The sequence below is a fragment of the Adiantum capillus-veneris genome, chromosome 18 (genome assembly GCF_014529385.1).
Source record: "Adiantum capillus-veneris isolate H3 chromosome 18, ASM1452938v2, whole genome shotgun sequence".
In the NCBI taxonomy this organism is placed as follows: domain Eukaryota; kingdom Viridiplantae; phylum Streptophyta; class Polypodiopsida; order Polypodiales; family Pteridaceae; genus Adiantum; species Adiantum capillus-veneris.
The window spans coordinates 118,335,704-118,351,323 of record NC_140948.1 but is presented as its reverse complement, the minus strand read 5'-3'; the positions used below and the strand labels follow the sequence as shown (position 1 = coordinate 118,351,323).

Genomic DNA, 15,620 nt, shown 5'->3' with positions numbered 1-15,620 from the left:
TTGTTTTCATTGTCACATTAAGGGTCACATAAAAAGAACATGTCCTAAGCTTGAATCGAATGAATCTAAAGAACCCACAGCACCCACTACATCTGTCAATGCAATGAATGATAATACGATTGTGCCCACAGTTTCTTAGGACCCTCCCATTGATGATTCTCTCATTAAATGTTATGGTCGTACGTCGGGGCACCGTTTTGTCATATTGTTTGACCCAGGTAGTATGCATGATGTGATCAGTTCCTCTCTTGTTGAGAGAGCCCGCCTCGAAGTTAGTCCGAGATCTCCTATCGAGGTCTCTGGCTTTCGTCCTGGTATGGACGCTCTCATCATCGAGGAATGCCTTGATGTGTTATTTGCAATTAAATAGACTGTCTTCACTAGAAGATTTGTTGTTTCTCTTCTCTCATGATGTGATATGATTTTGGGTATTCGATGGTTTCGTGATAATGACGCTCTCATGAAATTTAAGGCTAACACTATAACTATCAATGCCGATAGTGATTCTCCTATTGTCTTTCATGGAGAGGACATTGCTCTGTCTCCATCTCTCATTGCTACTATGCAGGACAAGGTTGAAAGGATTCGGGATAAGGAGATTCTCTCAATCTCTTTTTCTCCATAGCATGACACACAGAACTTGCATGATTATGAGAAGCATGATGATTTGAATGCTAATGATTTGCATGATGATTTGGATGAAAAAGATAAGCATGATGAATTGCATGAAGATGATGTGATTGTTCACAAGGATGATGTGTTAGTGGATGCTTTTCCTAGCGAAGCTAACCTCGTGGTAGAGTTGATCAATCACGCAGAACCGATCTTGGCTTTCGAGTCGAGGTCCAAAGAACCCCCACAAGAAGATTCGATAGATCCGGAAGAACCGATCTTGGCTCTCGAGCCTTGGTCCAAAGAGCCATCACAGGAAGTATTATGTGTTTGCATGATTGATACGCACGCATTGTTCGAGTGTTTCATTCGTGAAGGTTTCCTGTATTTTAGTCAGCATCGTTATGTGATCCCTTTTCCTAGGCATGACATATTGTATGTTGAGCACGTTTCTCTCATGGATGAGCACGAATGTATGCGGATTGTTCATGAAAAGCTGAAAAGTTTGTATGTCAGGAAGTCACATTCCATGTCTCTTCCTTGGCATGACACAGTTTCCGAAAGAGCACATGATTGTATGAGCACCAAGCATGGGTATTTCCATTGTGATTTGCCACAGTTGAATGATTTTCATCACACAAAAGATTCGATCTCATTGTTTGCATGTGTTTGATGAACGGGTTGTCACTCCGTCTCTATGTTCATCTACATTGCATACACAGTCTTTAGAGAAGACAAGATTTTTTTCTTTCACTTTACATGGAATGGGTATGTTAATGGTTTTGTGTTGGAGATGGTTTCAGGAATTTTCAGCCATGGAGATTCTTGAAGACGAAAGAAGCAGGACTCTAGACGAAGTTGAAGCAAGAAAGGAGATTCAGAAGACTTATGTGTCGCTTTCGGCGCGGCCCAAAGAAGCAAGCTTTGTAGACCTTTATGAAGTTCAAGTACCGCTCGATCCACCCAGCAGAGTGGGCCGGCGAAGAGTCCCTTGCAGGATTCCGGATGCTGTTGGCGATCTCCCTCGACGCCATACAATTCGGTACCAGTACCTCACTTTGAAAAGGAGGGGATGTCACATGACACATCCCAACCCTATGTGTCCGTGGACAAGCTACACCACAGTAGGGTTTAGTTAGTTCAGTCAAGTCTAGATTAGCATTGATCTGGCACTTTTGTGAGTCTATTCGTAGACCGTGCATGCCCAGTCACTTAGCATAGATGCATATCCTCCGGTTGCACACAGCATGATCATCGGAATTCCCATCAGAATCCATTAGCATCAGTTAGGGGAATTTTCCAGTTCATTTAGCCTATTTTCCTATTTATTGGGATTTTCACTTATTATTTTTAAGTGACTTTCCAACAAAAGTAGGTAGGGCAATTTTGCTAAGTTACTATATAAGCAAACCCAAGTTAGCACTTTCTGGCAGAACAGGCAGTAGGAGCTTCCCGCTCAACAGGCAACTTCTTAGCAGTACCCCCTCACCATCAAGATCCATCGCCATCCTTGCCTAGCCTTGGCGTTTTTCACAGCATCAGGTTCCCAGCCTCTTCCCTTTGCATGATCGCCCTACAGTGCCTTTCAGCCAGCGTTTTTCATTTGCAGAAACGCCCCATCTTCAGCAGCGTTTTTCTTCACAAAAACGCCAGCAGACCTCAGTTCTTCCCAGCGTTTTTCAGCCCAATACTAACACTAGCATATCTGCAGTTCAGCCTTGAAGAAAACGCAGATTCTCAGCAGATAACAGTAGCAGATTAGCCCTCAAGTTGGTTGCAAATGTTCCCCCATTTTCAGCCATAAAAACGCAGCCAAAACGGTCATTTTCAGCCACCGAAACAGTCCCCGAATTCAGCGATTAGAAGCCTACAGATTTCAGCCATCGAGTCGTCGCCGTCATCGGCATAGTCCCATTGCATCAGTCCATTGCATACGTATTGTACACCTTTGTGCAATCAAAGAATAGACCACTCTCGCCGATGAGAGTGGGGCCTTCGGAGGAGGGTTTTACAACCTCTCGGGTGTCGTATCTCTTCTCTCTTCTTCTCTCAGTCTCATTCACTTGCACGCACAATATCCACTCACTTTGTTCGTGACCACAGCACTCTATAGACGGAAAGCTCTCTCTTTCCCTAAGAACTAAAAGGAACCATGAGCAATAAAGATCACTAATCTTGAGAAAATACAACATTCATTCCGCTGCACCTTATAGCACGTGGACTAGCATGGTTGGGTGCATAAATGTACAGGAAGCCCACAAGGCTACCTTGAACCTGCATGGTGATTGTATGCAGAGTCCACTCTGTGTGATCCGTGCCACAAAGTAGGAAGGAAACACGAATTGCTGTATCCAAGGCCTTGGTACCTCTACGTGCAAAAAAGAGAACATGCACTTTGAAACACACTACCTCGAGGTCAGGAGATGGTTTGCCAAGAAACCGCATAAAGTCGTAGTCAGATATGAAGCTGGGTCGAAACCATGGCGCCACAATCGAAATGAGCCCTGATTGCTCGGATGGCCAACGGGCTCATGATTTTGGAAGCCATTTTGGAGTCTTTAACTTGATCTGATAGGAATCACGCCCAAGGAGATGCATGTCGATGATCTTTCCCACCTCCGCAAGAGGGTGAACATGGAGGAGGTCGTGCACCTCACCTCTGCTGGGTCGGATGCCGATGATCTTGTAGATGACGGAGGTGGAGTAAAGGTGCTCCACCTTTGCTGCCAGGCTCGCCTGCTCCGTCGGCAATAGAGCAAGTCGGATGGTTGGCTCTGTGGGGTCTGGCGAGGGGGCTTCGTTAGAGTCCCTTTGGGGCGGAGCAGGGCGTCCATCTGTGTGTGCTACATTGGGGGTTGGGGAGGAACGGTTGTGCTGCGGGTAATGCGGGCAGAGAAGGCAACGGGCATGCATACAATTTTATTGGGCCAGCATTGTCAATCTCTAGGGACTAGCAGCAGTCTGAGGAGATTCAAAATTAGAGGTTGAGTTCTGTCCACAGTTTTCAGCATCAAGGAGGTCTGAGCGGCAAGAGGGAAGGCCGATACAGTGAAGAGGGGGACATGAAAGAGATAAAAGCGGGGGGGGGGGGATTGTGCTGCGGGTAATGCGGGCAGAGAAGGCAACGGGCATGCATACAATTTTATTGGGCCAGCATTGCCAATCTTTGGGGACTAGCAACAGTCTGAGGAGATTCAAAATTAGAGGTCGAGTTCTGTCCACAGTTTTCAGCATCATTATTGTGATGCTGCTTGATAACAGATCCTCAGCTTCACAAATGGAAGGTTTGTTATCCGTGCTTAATGACTCGTGAAAGACCACAGTTTTCAGCATCGTTTTTGTGATGCTGCTTGATAACAGATCCTCAGCTTCACAAATGGAAGGTTTGTTATCCGTGCTTAATGACTCATGACAGACCCAAGCATCTTGAGAAGCTTTCTCTTATGTTTATTCTGAGTGTGCTTTAATACTGGTGGTACTTATGCATCGCAAATTGTGTGAAGTGCGGGGATTTGCAGGATGGCACTTTATCATATCCTGATGATAGAATATTCTAAAGTAATTGTGCAATCATTAACAGAGTTGACACTGTAATTCTGTCACTTTACTGGCCGAATGCTTGCTTTGCCTCATACTCTCTTGCACTCTCTCTCTAGAAATCACTTGCTAGACTTTCTAGACATGTCTGGAGCCGCAGCTTAATTCAGTGAAGGATTATGCTGACTTTCTATTTCATTTGAGATTGCTGTTGTTTAGCATTTTCTCATCAAGCTGCTACTTTGTCTTTTTTTCAGGGCAGTTCAAAATGTGTCAATGATGGAAAGGCATTTTGTTTTCTTCCGCTTCCCCTTAGAACCAATCTTCCCATACATGTCAATGGTTTTTTTGAGCTTTCTTCAAACCGCAGAGACATATGGCATGGCACTGATATGGAGGGCATGGGAAAGATACGGGCAGATTGGAATACCTTTCTTTTACATGATGTTGTTACATCAGCCTATCATCATTTGCTGTCAGTCGCTCCAGAAGACTACCGCTTAAACTATACACTCTGGCCTTCAGGATCTTTCGTTGAACCTTGGAAGAGTATGGTGGATGTTCTTTTTGACAGTATTTCCAAATACCCCATTTTACATTCGGGTATTGATGGTGGACAATGGCTTTCACTGTCACAAGCTGTTCTACATGATGAGGGGATGCCAAATGGTGAGAAACAGGTAGCAGCCTTGATTGCACTTAGGTTACCACTTGTACGGATTCCAGAAAAATTGTTTGAGAGAATCTCTACTCATTGTGATGCTAAACTGGTCTGCCCAAGTCTTCTTAGGCAGCATCTCAAACGTAATGGTGTTAGTCACATAGAGTGGGATTCAGGACTTGATTTTCTCGAGTACTGTTTGGGTGATGTAATTGATAACGATGCCTCTGCAGAACTGTCTGGGTTGCCTCTTATACCCCTAGCAAACGGTAAATTTGGTGTTTTTGAAGACAAGAGGTCAAGGTTACCATACTTTTTGTGCACTGAGAAACAATATTTTCTGATGGAAAAACTCAAAGGCAAGATAATAAACAGAGATATTTCCCAGTTTCTTCTTCAAAGGATGCATCAAATGGCTGAGGCCTCGAGTGTTAACATCAGCTTTTTGAGCATTACTGATCTTGTCAGATTTCTCGATGAGATTCTCCCAGCAGAGTGGAAGGGTGAGGATGTTGTTCAATGGCTACCTACTGACAAGAAAGGTCATCCCAGTGAAGGCTGGCTCGTTAAACTTTGGGAATACTTGAGAGAGTTTTGCGAAGACCTGATCTTGCTGGACTCATGGCCCTTACTTCCTATCAACAGAGGGCTTCTGTGCAGGGCAAAGAAAGGCTTGGGGATTGTGGGCAATGACGGGTCGTTGCCAAAAATAATGGAGAAGATTTTGATGAATCTTGGGTGCTATCTTCTGAGATACGATCTTTGCACAGGTCATCCTTGGTTGTCAAAAATTGTGCAATCTCCTTCAGCCATGGGGATTCTAGAGGCAATCAGTTGTGTGGCTCTGCGAACCAGTCACACCATTCTCTCAGAACTTACGTCTGAACATAGACGTGAGCTTCGCAGTTTCCTGCTTGATGCTAGGTGGTACCAGGACAGTCTAATGAAGGAATCCCACTTGCAAATTCTTAAAAGCTTGCCGATTTTTGAGGTATACGGTGTTTGTGGTACCAAACATGAGGATTTTGTTGATCTTCTAAACTCAAAGCTCTATCTTTCACCCAATGATGTGGATGAAACTTTATTAAGTCCAGATTTTATTCGTGTCCAGTCACTGGCAGAGATTGATGTCCTGACAAAGGTACTTGCTATACCACAAATGGAAAGGGTCACTTTCTACAAATTTACAGTCATTGATAAGATTGCAGACCTTACAGCAGTTATAAGAGATCAAGCAATCCTTTCTATTCTGAAGGAGCTGCCTGTTTTGTGCCTACATGACCCACGTTTCAAGAGTACTCTAAGGAACTTGGCTTTTGTTCCAACACCGAGTGGCGAGCTTCAATCTCCGAAGCTTTTGTATGATCCTCGTGTTGAGGAGTTAAATTTTCTCCTGAACGAAAAAGAGTCGTTTCCTTCAGAGTCTTTTAGAACAGAGGAAATTCTTGATGCTTTACGGCTACTCGGCTTACAGACATCCATCTCACCTAACACAATAATTCAAAGTGCACGCCAAGTTGAGCTTATGCTTAAAGAGAGGCCTGATGAGGCAAGTGCTCGTGGGTTTTTTCTGCTTTCTTATCTGGCAGTAAATGCAGCAAAGTTATTCCATAGTTCGGTGTCGGATGGGGTTAGTAGTATGTTTTCAAAAGTGACTGATATGTTTCAGATTCACAGACCTGAGTCAGACCTCTCAAAAAAGTTTTGGAATGAGCTTGCTTCAATTTGTTGGTGTCCCGTTTTGGTGCAATCTCCTCACCCGGGCCTGCCTTGGCCAACTGTAACAACTCCACTTGCCCCCCCAAAACTCGTCCGGCTTCCTACAGACTTATGGTTGGCATCAGCCAGCATGCGGATTCTGAATGGAGATTGCCAATCTGGTTTCTTAGCTCAGAAGTTAGGCTGGACATCACCTTTGGGGGGTAATGTACTTGCTGCCCAGCTTTTGGAGCTTGGAAGAGATCAGGCTCATGCTGGCAGTCAATCCTCGAAGCAAACTCTTGCAACTGTCATTCCAAAGATGTATGCACTACTGACTGACAAATTGGGCACAGAAGAGCTTGAAATTGTCAAGACTATATTGGAAGGAAGCCAATGGGTTTGGATTGGTGATAGATTTGTGAGTGTGCATGAAGCTGTATTAACTGGACCACTTCATTTAGCTCCATATATGTGGGTCATACCGGCTGACCTTGCTGTTTTCAAAGAGCTCTTGTTGCATCTGGGCGTGAAGGAATCGTTGGTAGTACAGGATTTTGCTTCCGTACTTTCAAAAATGGCCACTCTCAAATCTAATGGTCCTTTGGATTCCCTTGAATTAAAGACAGCTATTTGGATACTCCAACATCTTGCTGATTTGGGTTTTCTTGAAAGGGACAATACTTTGTTCATTCCTGATGCCAGTGGTATTTTATTACCTTCTTCCCAGCTTGTATACAATGATGCTCCTTGGCTTCTCGATGAGTCTCAAGCGGGTGGGGTGCCTCTGGATGCCATGATTGATAACAGAAGCTTACCAAGATTTGTTCATGCTAACATTTCCAATGATGTAGCAGAGAGGCTAAGCATCAATTCTCTGCGCAGATCGCTTCTTGCAGAAAGTGCAGATTCAGTTAATGTGACCTTGCATGGTGCAGCAGAGGCCTTTGGACAACATGAGGCCCTAACAACTCGCTTAAAACATATTGTGGACATGTATGTGGATGGACCAGGGATTTTATGTGAGCTTTTACAAAATTCAGATGATGCTGGCGCGTCAGAGGTGAGCTTCCTACTTGACCTAAGTCAGTATGGGTCATCTTCTCTACTTTCGCCAAGAATGTCAGATTGGCAAGGGCCAGCTTTATACTGCTTCAACAATTCTCTCTTCACATCAAAGGATCTGCACGCCATATCACGTATTGGACAGGATAGCAAGCTGGAAAAGCCTCATGCTGTGGGAAGGTTTGGGCTGGGATTCAACTCCGTATATAACTTTACAGATATTCCAAGCTTTGTTTCTGGGAATAACTTAGTGATATTTGATCCTCATGCTTGTCATCTGCCAGGAATATCCCCATCTCATCCTGGTTTGAAAATTAACTATGTGGGGAAAGGGTTAGCTCAGCAATTTCCTGACCAGTGCCAGCCTTACATGGTTTTCGGTTGTGACCTTCAGCACTGTTTCAATGGAACACTATTTCGATTTCCACTTCGAACGTCTCTAACAGCTGCTCGAAGTCAGATCAAGCAGACTGCTTACAGCCCTGAGATGGTATTGGCCTTGCTCAGAGATTTTCAGACTATTGCCTCTGAGATTCTCCTTTTTTTGCATAGTGTGACGAGCATCAATGTATTAGTTCGAGAAGAATTGGGTCAAGAAATGCACATGCTTTACAAGGTCTCAAAACATGGTCCTGCATACAACAACAGTAAGTCAGTGTACACATTTATTAGAACTATGAGGGAACGGGCACAAGATAATGCCAATTTTTACCAGAAGCTGCATGATATCCGAGAAGACTGTTTAGCATCTGATTGTCAGCTAGTGAACATCACAACAGATGGGATTGAGAGACAATCTACTCAGGTTTGGATTGTGAGTGAATATCTAGGAGGAAGGCAAGCAGTCACTATGGCAAGCAGCTTGGGAAATCGCAATTATGGGTTTGTTCCATGGGCAGGTGTTGCAGCTAAAATTGGAGCAGAATCCAATTTCACCAAGATTGGCAGCTTGATAGAACCTGAGCCAGCATCATCTGGTTCAAGAAGGGCTTCATTAGAAGGACGTGCTTTTTGTTTCTTACCTTTACCTGTGAAAAGTGGCTTGCCTGTGCATGTAAATGCTTACTTTGAGCTTTCATCAAACCGCAGAGATATCTGGTTTGGGGATGACATGGCAGGTGGAGGCAAGCTACGGTCCGAATGGAATAGTTGCCTCTTACAAGAGGTGGCATCTGCTGCTTATGTTCGGATGCTTGCCATTGCTGCATGCCAATTGGGTCCATCAGAGGAGTACTACTCCTTATGGCCAACTGGGATGCCTTCAGAGCCTTGGGCCTCTTTGTTGCGTGGTGTATATGTATCAGCAGTTGAACTGGACATGCCTGTCTTATTTACAAGTGCTAAAGGTGGCCAGTGGCTTCCACCAAGGAAAGCTGTCTTTCCAGATTATTCCTACTCACAAGCTGCTATGCTTGGGAATGCATTGTCTGATGCAGGACTGAGCTTGTTAAATGCACCTGCATCTGTGGTAAATCAATTCCAACAGCATTGCCCTAGGCTAAGGTACCTAACACCACAATTACTGAGAAGTCTACTTATCAGGCGCCAACGAGCTTTGAGTAGTCACGAAGCAATGCTGGCATCTTTAAAATATTGCCTTCGTGATGTAAAGAATGCAGATTCTGTACAGAAATTAGAGGGCCTGCCTCTCATACCACTTGCAACTGGGATGTTTGAAACTTTTAGCTGCTCCAGCTTGAATGACAAAGTATTTGTAGCAGATAAACTAGAGTTTGAATTATTGAAAGATACACATATGGACAGGCTTGTGGACCGCAATGTTGACTCTGAGCTTTTTGAAGAGCTGCGTTGCATTGCTGAGTTTGAAGGCACAAACTTGGTTTTCCTGTCTCCTGTCCTTTTGGGAGATCTTCTTCCTTGTATTCTTCCTCAAGATTGGCATGGCAAGCGCTTAGTCCACTGGAACAGTGGCGAAGCTGGCCATCCCAGTCAAGCATGGATTGAACTTCTATGGAGATTTTTGTGCTCACGCTCTGCAGACTTGTCTATGTTTACGAAGTGGCCCATTCTGCCCACTATCGGTGAACATTATTTACTGCAGCCAATCAAAGGTTCATGTATCTTGATGGGTGATAATTGGAGTGAAAACATGGTCAGCTTGCTTCATAAGGCCAACTGTTTCTTACTGAGTTCATCATTTGGGATAGATCATCCGCAATTAAGAGAGTATGTACATGATGTCTCTGCTTCTGGGCTTTTAGGGGCTCTGTTTGCAGCAGCTGGTGGGTTCAAAGGCCTGCCAGACATTTTGAAAGATATTTCAGAGTTGGAGATGCAGGAACTTAGAGGCTTTTTAATGCAGAAAAAGTGGTTTGTGGATGATTCTATGGGTGCTGTACAGATTGAAATTTTAAAACATCTTTCTATTTACAAATCTTACAGAACTTCCACCTTGGTGTGCCTAGCAAAGGGCATACATTATTTTCCTCCAACAGATGTAGATGTGCATCTTCTTGGTGATGAATTTGTTTGTCCAGCATCAGATAAGGAGGAGGAAATACTGACTTTTTATTTAGGAGTAAAGAAGCTAGGGAAAAAGGAGTTCTTTGAGGATTATGCATTTAAACACCTGGACAGTATTCTACCTGACATATGGGAGAAAGTGATTCTAAAATTGCTTCAGGACTTAGCTTCTCTGGAGGAGGAAGTACCATGCATTAAGAAAGTGCTTTCACAATTGGAAATAGTTCCAACTATGCGTGGCAAATTGAAGTCTCCAACAGAGTATGTTTCATCTTTATACTGCAACAAGCTGGATGTCTTTATAGTTTTGAAAGATTCATGAAATACATTGATGGTTGTCACTGTGCTTTATGTTTTCCTGTTAGCTTTTTCAGAGACTTTAAAAAGGTGTAGCAGTAAAGCTTTAGCATTGTTTTATGGACTCTAGAGCTCTTGTGACACCATACTTTTATAAAAGTTTCCATGTCGTTAACTTTGATCGTGTTTTCTTGTGATGGTATAAGCTTATTACAGTGTTGATTGCTAGTGCCTTAACAGGGGTCTTCTTAGTGCGCACTTTTGCTAGGCAGATGTGTGGGCTAGATGCCCTTGCTGGCCTAGTGTGCTGCTGATTTTACTCATACTTTCCCCTCACTGAAGGGTCTTATGGTAGCTGTGCCACTTTGAAAAAATAATATTAATTCATATTCTCTGGCGAGTGCATAGACCCATAATACTATTATGTGTAGCAGGGCTACAGTGTCACTTTCGCAGGACATACAGTTAGTACAGTTGGTCTGGTCTGGTTCACACTGGACGGACTCTCTGGGCTGGACAGTGACACGTGGCAGGATACGGACGGTGGTCTAGTGGACATCGTGGCCAGGTCACCACCACTCAGTTTCGGGATAGACTTAGATGTCTGACATTTATGAGCCGTTGGTGGCTCTTTATGGTTGTACATATGAGTAGTAGTAGATTGGTCATTCATCATCTTCTTTTACACCTGGTCTAGTGTCGTGGTCGACAGTCTAGAGTCTATACACAGAGCACTTATTCACCATCCCTGCACATCTGAGCCTCGACACCCCATTGTATCTGAGAGTCCTGGGCTGGAGTTGAGTGTGCTGCCAGGCTAGAGTGTGTACCAGTTCTTTGAGATAGTCGAGTCATTTGTTGTGGTCTACTGTTGCTGTTGTGTCTCTGTGAGCTCAGTTGTTGTCTATTGTTTCCTGTTTTCAGTCTGTTTGCGTGAGATTGTCACGCACATTGCACTGAGGAGCACCCATGTAGAGAGCACGACACACTATCTGCGCTACAGGTGTTCTCATTTTGGCGATCATGGTGGCACCTCAACTGAAGTCTCACTCTCTGTGAGGTGCAAATCTTGAAGCTAGTTGGGTTTATCTAGCTTTGCCTACTTTGCCTGGCACTGTGTAGCCTGGTGGTCTGGTCCTCTCTCGCCCTGGTCCATTTGGTCTGGTCCTCTCTCGCCCTGGTCCATCTGGTCCGGTCCTATCTCGCCCTGGTCCAATTGGTTTGGTCTCTCTAGCCTGGTCCAATCAGTCCTCCTCCCTGGTCTAGTCCCTCCTTGTCCTTGGTCCAGCCTGGGTCTAGTAGAGTCTAGACCTATCTTCAACCAATACAGGTTTTCTTGCCCAAAGCTCGGTTGGATTGGTGGTCACTGCATGACACATACAAGGCGGTCGGTCGAGCATCAAAGCGCGCTACTGAGCCCTCTGAAGTACTACAACAGAAGACGACCCTTGGTACCTAGTAGAAGTCCATCAACCTCGTCACCCATACCTCCACATACGACATCACCCATTCCTCCATCCGGTTCCACATCTTCCAGATCACCTTCTCCAGTAAAGCTCTCCTATTCTGCTACAGTAGGCTATCGAGCAACAGGCTCAGCAAGGGGCCATGGAGGTGTTGGCTAGTGTTTTGGCCAAGGTAAACATCAAGTTCCCTACCTTCAAAGGACTCTCCTCACAAGATGCTGACGACCATGCAAGGAGGTTTGTATCTCTCTCTAGGGGTCGAGGGCTTTACAGGGAAGATTCTTATTTGGTACTCTTTCCATCCACCTTGGATGGCTTAGCAGACAAATGGTACAACCAGTTTGCAGAGAACCATTTTGCAACCTGGGGCCTGGGCAGCCTTAAGGCAACAGTTCTGTGCAGCTTTCAAGCCAGGTGACTACCAGGAGAAGGTGTTGGATGAGTTGGCCAACATGGTGCTCCAGCCAGAGGAGACTTTTGCCGAGCTTATGACTAAGACCAAGTCTCTGGTTGCCAAGCTTCCCCAGCAACCCGGTGAATTCATGGTTAAGAAGTGGGTGGAGAAGGCGCTTCTCAAAACTTCTCAGCAAAAACTCCGAGAGAGTCTTCGACCCGACGCCACTTTGGAGGAGTTCATCGTAGCTACTACTAGGATAGAGGGGGCTAGGAAGCTGTTCAACAACTCCACATAGGGACCCCCTCTGTGTTTCCGGAAAGTCCCGCTGATCCATTGACTTCTTTACGTAGAGAACTTGAAGCCCTAAAACTACAACGCGCTCTTCAAGAGGAGAAAAATATCTCTTTTCGCCAGGAGAAACCCCCACATCTTGAGGCTGTGGATCAAATCAAGCGAGAGCTAGAAGAGCTTCAGTCTCAACAGGAGACTAAGGCTATGGTATGGTGTAGCTAGTTTCGCTCTCCTGGACATCCTCCACAGGACTGTTCCCTTCGCGCTTATTGCCACTTCTGCGAGAAGTCTGGGCATGAAGACAAGGATTGCTACTATATCAAGGGATTACGGCAGATACAACAAAGTCTAGGTCCTTCTCTCCAACAAGGGTTAGCACTTGCATCAAACATGGTGTCACCATATAGCCATCAGAACCCGATGCCACCTCTACTGACAACATCTCCTATGCAAGGTATGCACAACAACTTTACATCCCCCAGCTTTTATCATGCTAGTACTCCTTCAGTTCCCCAAAGCTTCTACACGTCAGCATCCGGTCCCATGCAGCAAGGGCCGAGACCGCCTTGCCCCTCAAATAGGCCAATTTTGTGCTACAGGTGCGGGGAGTATGGACACTATCAAAGCAAATGTCCCTTACCAAAAGGGTCCCCTCCTTGCCGACATTGCCCTGAAGCTAAGGATCACTATAGTAAGGATTGCTCAAAACAACGAGCGTCCACATCGGTAAGCACAAGCCAGAACCAGCAAGAGTTTACATTCCCGAAGCTTAACCTCATCACAGTAAGCTCCATTCCACAGGCCCCGCCTTCCACTCTTGTAGTTGCCTCTCGAGATGGGTTGAAGCAAGTGGAAGAGCCGGCTAGTGTGCTCACACGGGCACAGAGAGCTGCTCTTGGCCTCAGCCTCCCTGGCGGTCCAGTTTTTCCATCTCTTGTCACACAAATGGGTCAAACTCCATTAGTAGCTGACAAACCAGCAGGTAGTGTCAAGAGCCAACCTACCTCGCTTCTATCAGATATTGATGGTGCTTTCATGGAAGCAGTAGAGGACTTGCAGAAGCTGAAGATACCAGAACAAGATCTAATCAAAGGAAAGAAGCCCACAACAGAGTCTATCTTGAAAAACACTTTTCAGCAACTGTCACTGTACGACATGCTTCGACTTGATGCAAATTTTAGAAGTGACACCCTTTCCATCATCCAGTCTCTGTACCTTGGTGCAGGGCCTAGTGGTGGGCACCTACCTGTGCGGCCCTTGGAGTCCTACATGATTTTATATCCAGCTGCTCCCCTCACTGACTACAAAAGTCCTCGTCTCATTGTGTCTATTCTTGGGCATCAATTCTTAGGCGTCAGTGTGGATGGTGGATTTGGGATCAATCTGATGCCAGAATTTACTATGTTGGCCTTAGGTCTGTTGCCTACCCGCCCTGCTCCATTCAAGTATGAGCACCAAGCATGGGCATTTCCATTGTGAATTGCCACAGTTGATTGCTCTAGATCAAAAGAGAAAGATTCGGTCTCATTGTTTGCATGTGTTTGATGACAGGTTGTCATTCCGTCTATTTGTTCATCTACATTGCATGCACAGTCTTTGAGAAAGACGACATTCTTTCCACTCACTTTACATGGAATAGGTATGTTAATGGTTTTGTGTTGGAAGTGGTTTCAGGAATTTTCAGCCATGGACATTCTTGAAGAAGGAAGAAGCAGGTCTCTAGACGAAGTTGAAGCATCGAAGGAGCCACAAAAGACTTTGTGTTGCTTTCGGCACGGCCCAAAGAAGCAAGCATTGCAGATCTTTATGAAGTTCAAGTACCGCACGACCCACATATCAGAGTGGGCCGGCGAAGAGTCCCTTCCAGGATTTCGGATGCTATTGGCAATCTCCCTCGACACCATACAGTTCGGTACGAGTACCTCACTTTGAAAAGGAGGGGATGTCACGTGACACATCCAACCCTGTGTGTCCGTGGACAAGCTACAGCATGATCAGGGTTCAGTCAGTCAAGTCAGTCTAGATTAGAAGTGATCTGACACATTTGTGAGTGTATTCGTAGACCGTGCATGGCCAGTCACTTAGTGTAGATGCATATCCTCTGGTTGCACACAACATGATCATCAGTATCCCCATCAGAATCCATCAGATTCTATCAGGGGAATTTTCCAGTGCATTTAGCCTATTTTTCCTATTTTTGACAATTTTTACTTATTATTTTTAAGGGACTTTCCAATAAAAGTAGGTAGGGCAATTTTGCTAAGTTAATATATAAGCAAACCCAAGTTAGCACTTTCTGGCAGAAGAGGCAGCAGGAGCACATGCTCAACAGGCACCTTCTCAGCAGAACCCCAGCAGTACCCCGAGCGTTTTTGGTCTCCATCACCATCTCCCTCTAGCCCTTGGCGTTTTCAGCTTGCATCATCTCCAACAGTTCTCCAAGCCTTGGCGTTTGCAGATCACTAGCAGCAGTATCAGATCCCCTAGCGTTTTCCAGTATGCCATTGCCGGAACTTCCCAGACAGCCTAGCGTTTTCGCTAGCGTTTTGCAGATGCAGCAGCGTTTTCATTTTCAGCCATAAATGGAGCACCTGCAGCAGTGTTTTCAGCATTCCCCACAGTAGCAGATTCAGCCCTTGAAGCATTGCAGAAGACCCCCATTTTCAGCCTCGAAAACGCAGCCAAAACAGTCATTTTCAGCCACCGAAACAGTCCTGAAATTCAGCAGTTAGAAGACCACAGATTTCAGCCCTGAAGTCGTCGTCATCACCATCGTCGTCATTGGCATAGTCCCAAGTTGCATCAGTCTATTGCATACGCATTGTACCACTTTGTGCAATCAGTAAGTAGACCACTCTCGCCGACGAGAGTGGGGCCTTCGGAGGAGGGTTTTACAACGTCTTTGGTGTCGTATCTCTCTTCTCTCTCTATCTCTCAGTCTCATACACTTGCACGCACAGTGTCCATTCACTTTGTTTGTGATCGTAGCATTCTCTCATTAAGAACGGAAGGCTCTACCTTTCATAAGAACGAAAAGGAACCTTGAGCACAGTTCGGAGCACTCATCTTGAGCAAAGCGCAAACATTCATTCCGCTGCACCTAACACCCAGA

The 15,620-nt window shown here is 45.2% G+C and overlaps 1 protein-coding gene across 4 annotated transcripts in view; it reads left to right on the top strand.

Moving 5' to 3' along the window:
- LOC147436281 (Zinc finger, C3HC4 type (RING finger) family protein) overlaps positions 1-15,620 on the top strand; it is a 219,056-nt gene that overhangs the window by 27,901 nt on the left and 175,535 nt on the right. For all 4 annotated transcript variants that reach the window (XM_086489205.1, XM_086489206.1, XM_086489208.1 and 1 more), the window contains one exon: positions 4,407-10,318. In XM_086489205.1, coding sequence (XP_086345331.1) covers positions 4,407-10,318 — 5,912 coding nt within the window. The remainder of the gene's footprint in view (positions 1-4,406; positions 10,319-15,620) is intronic.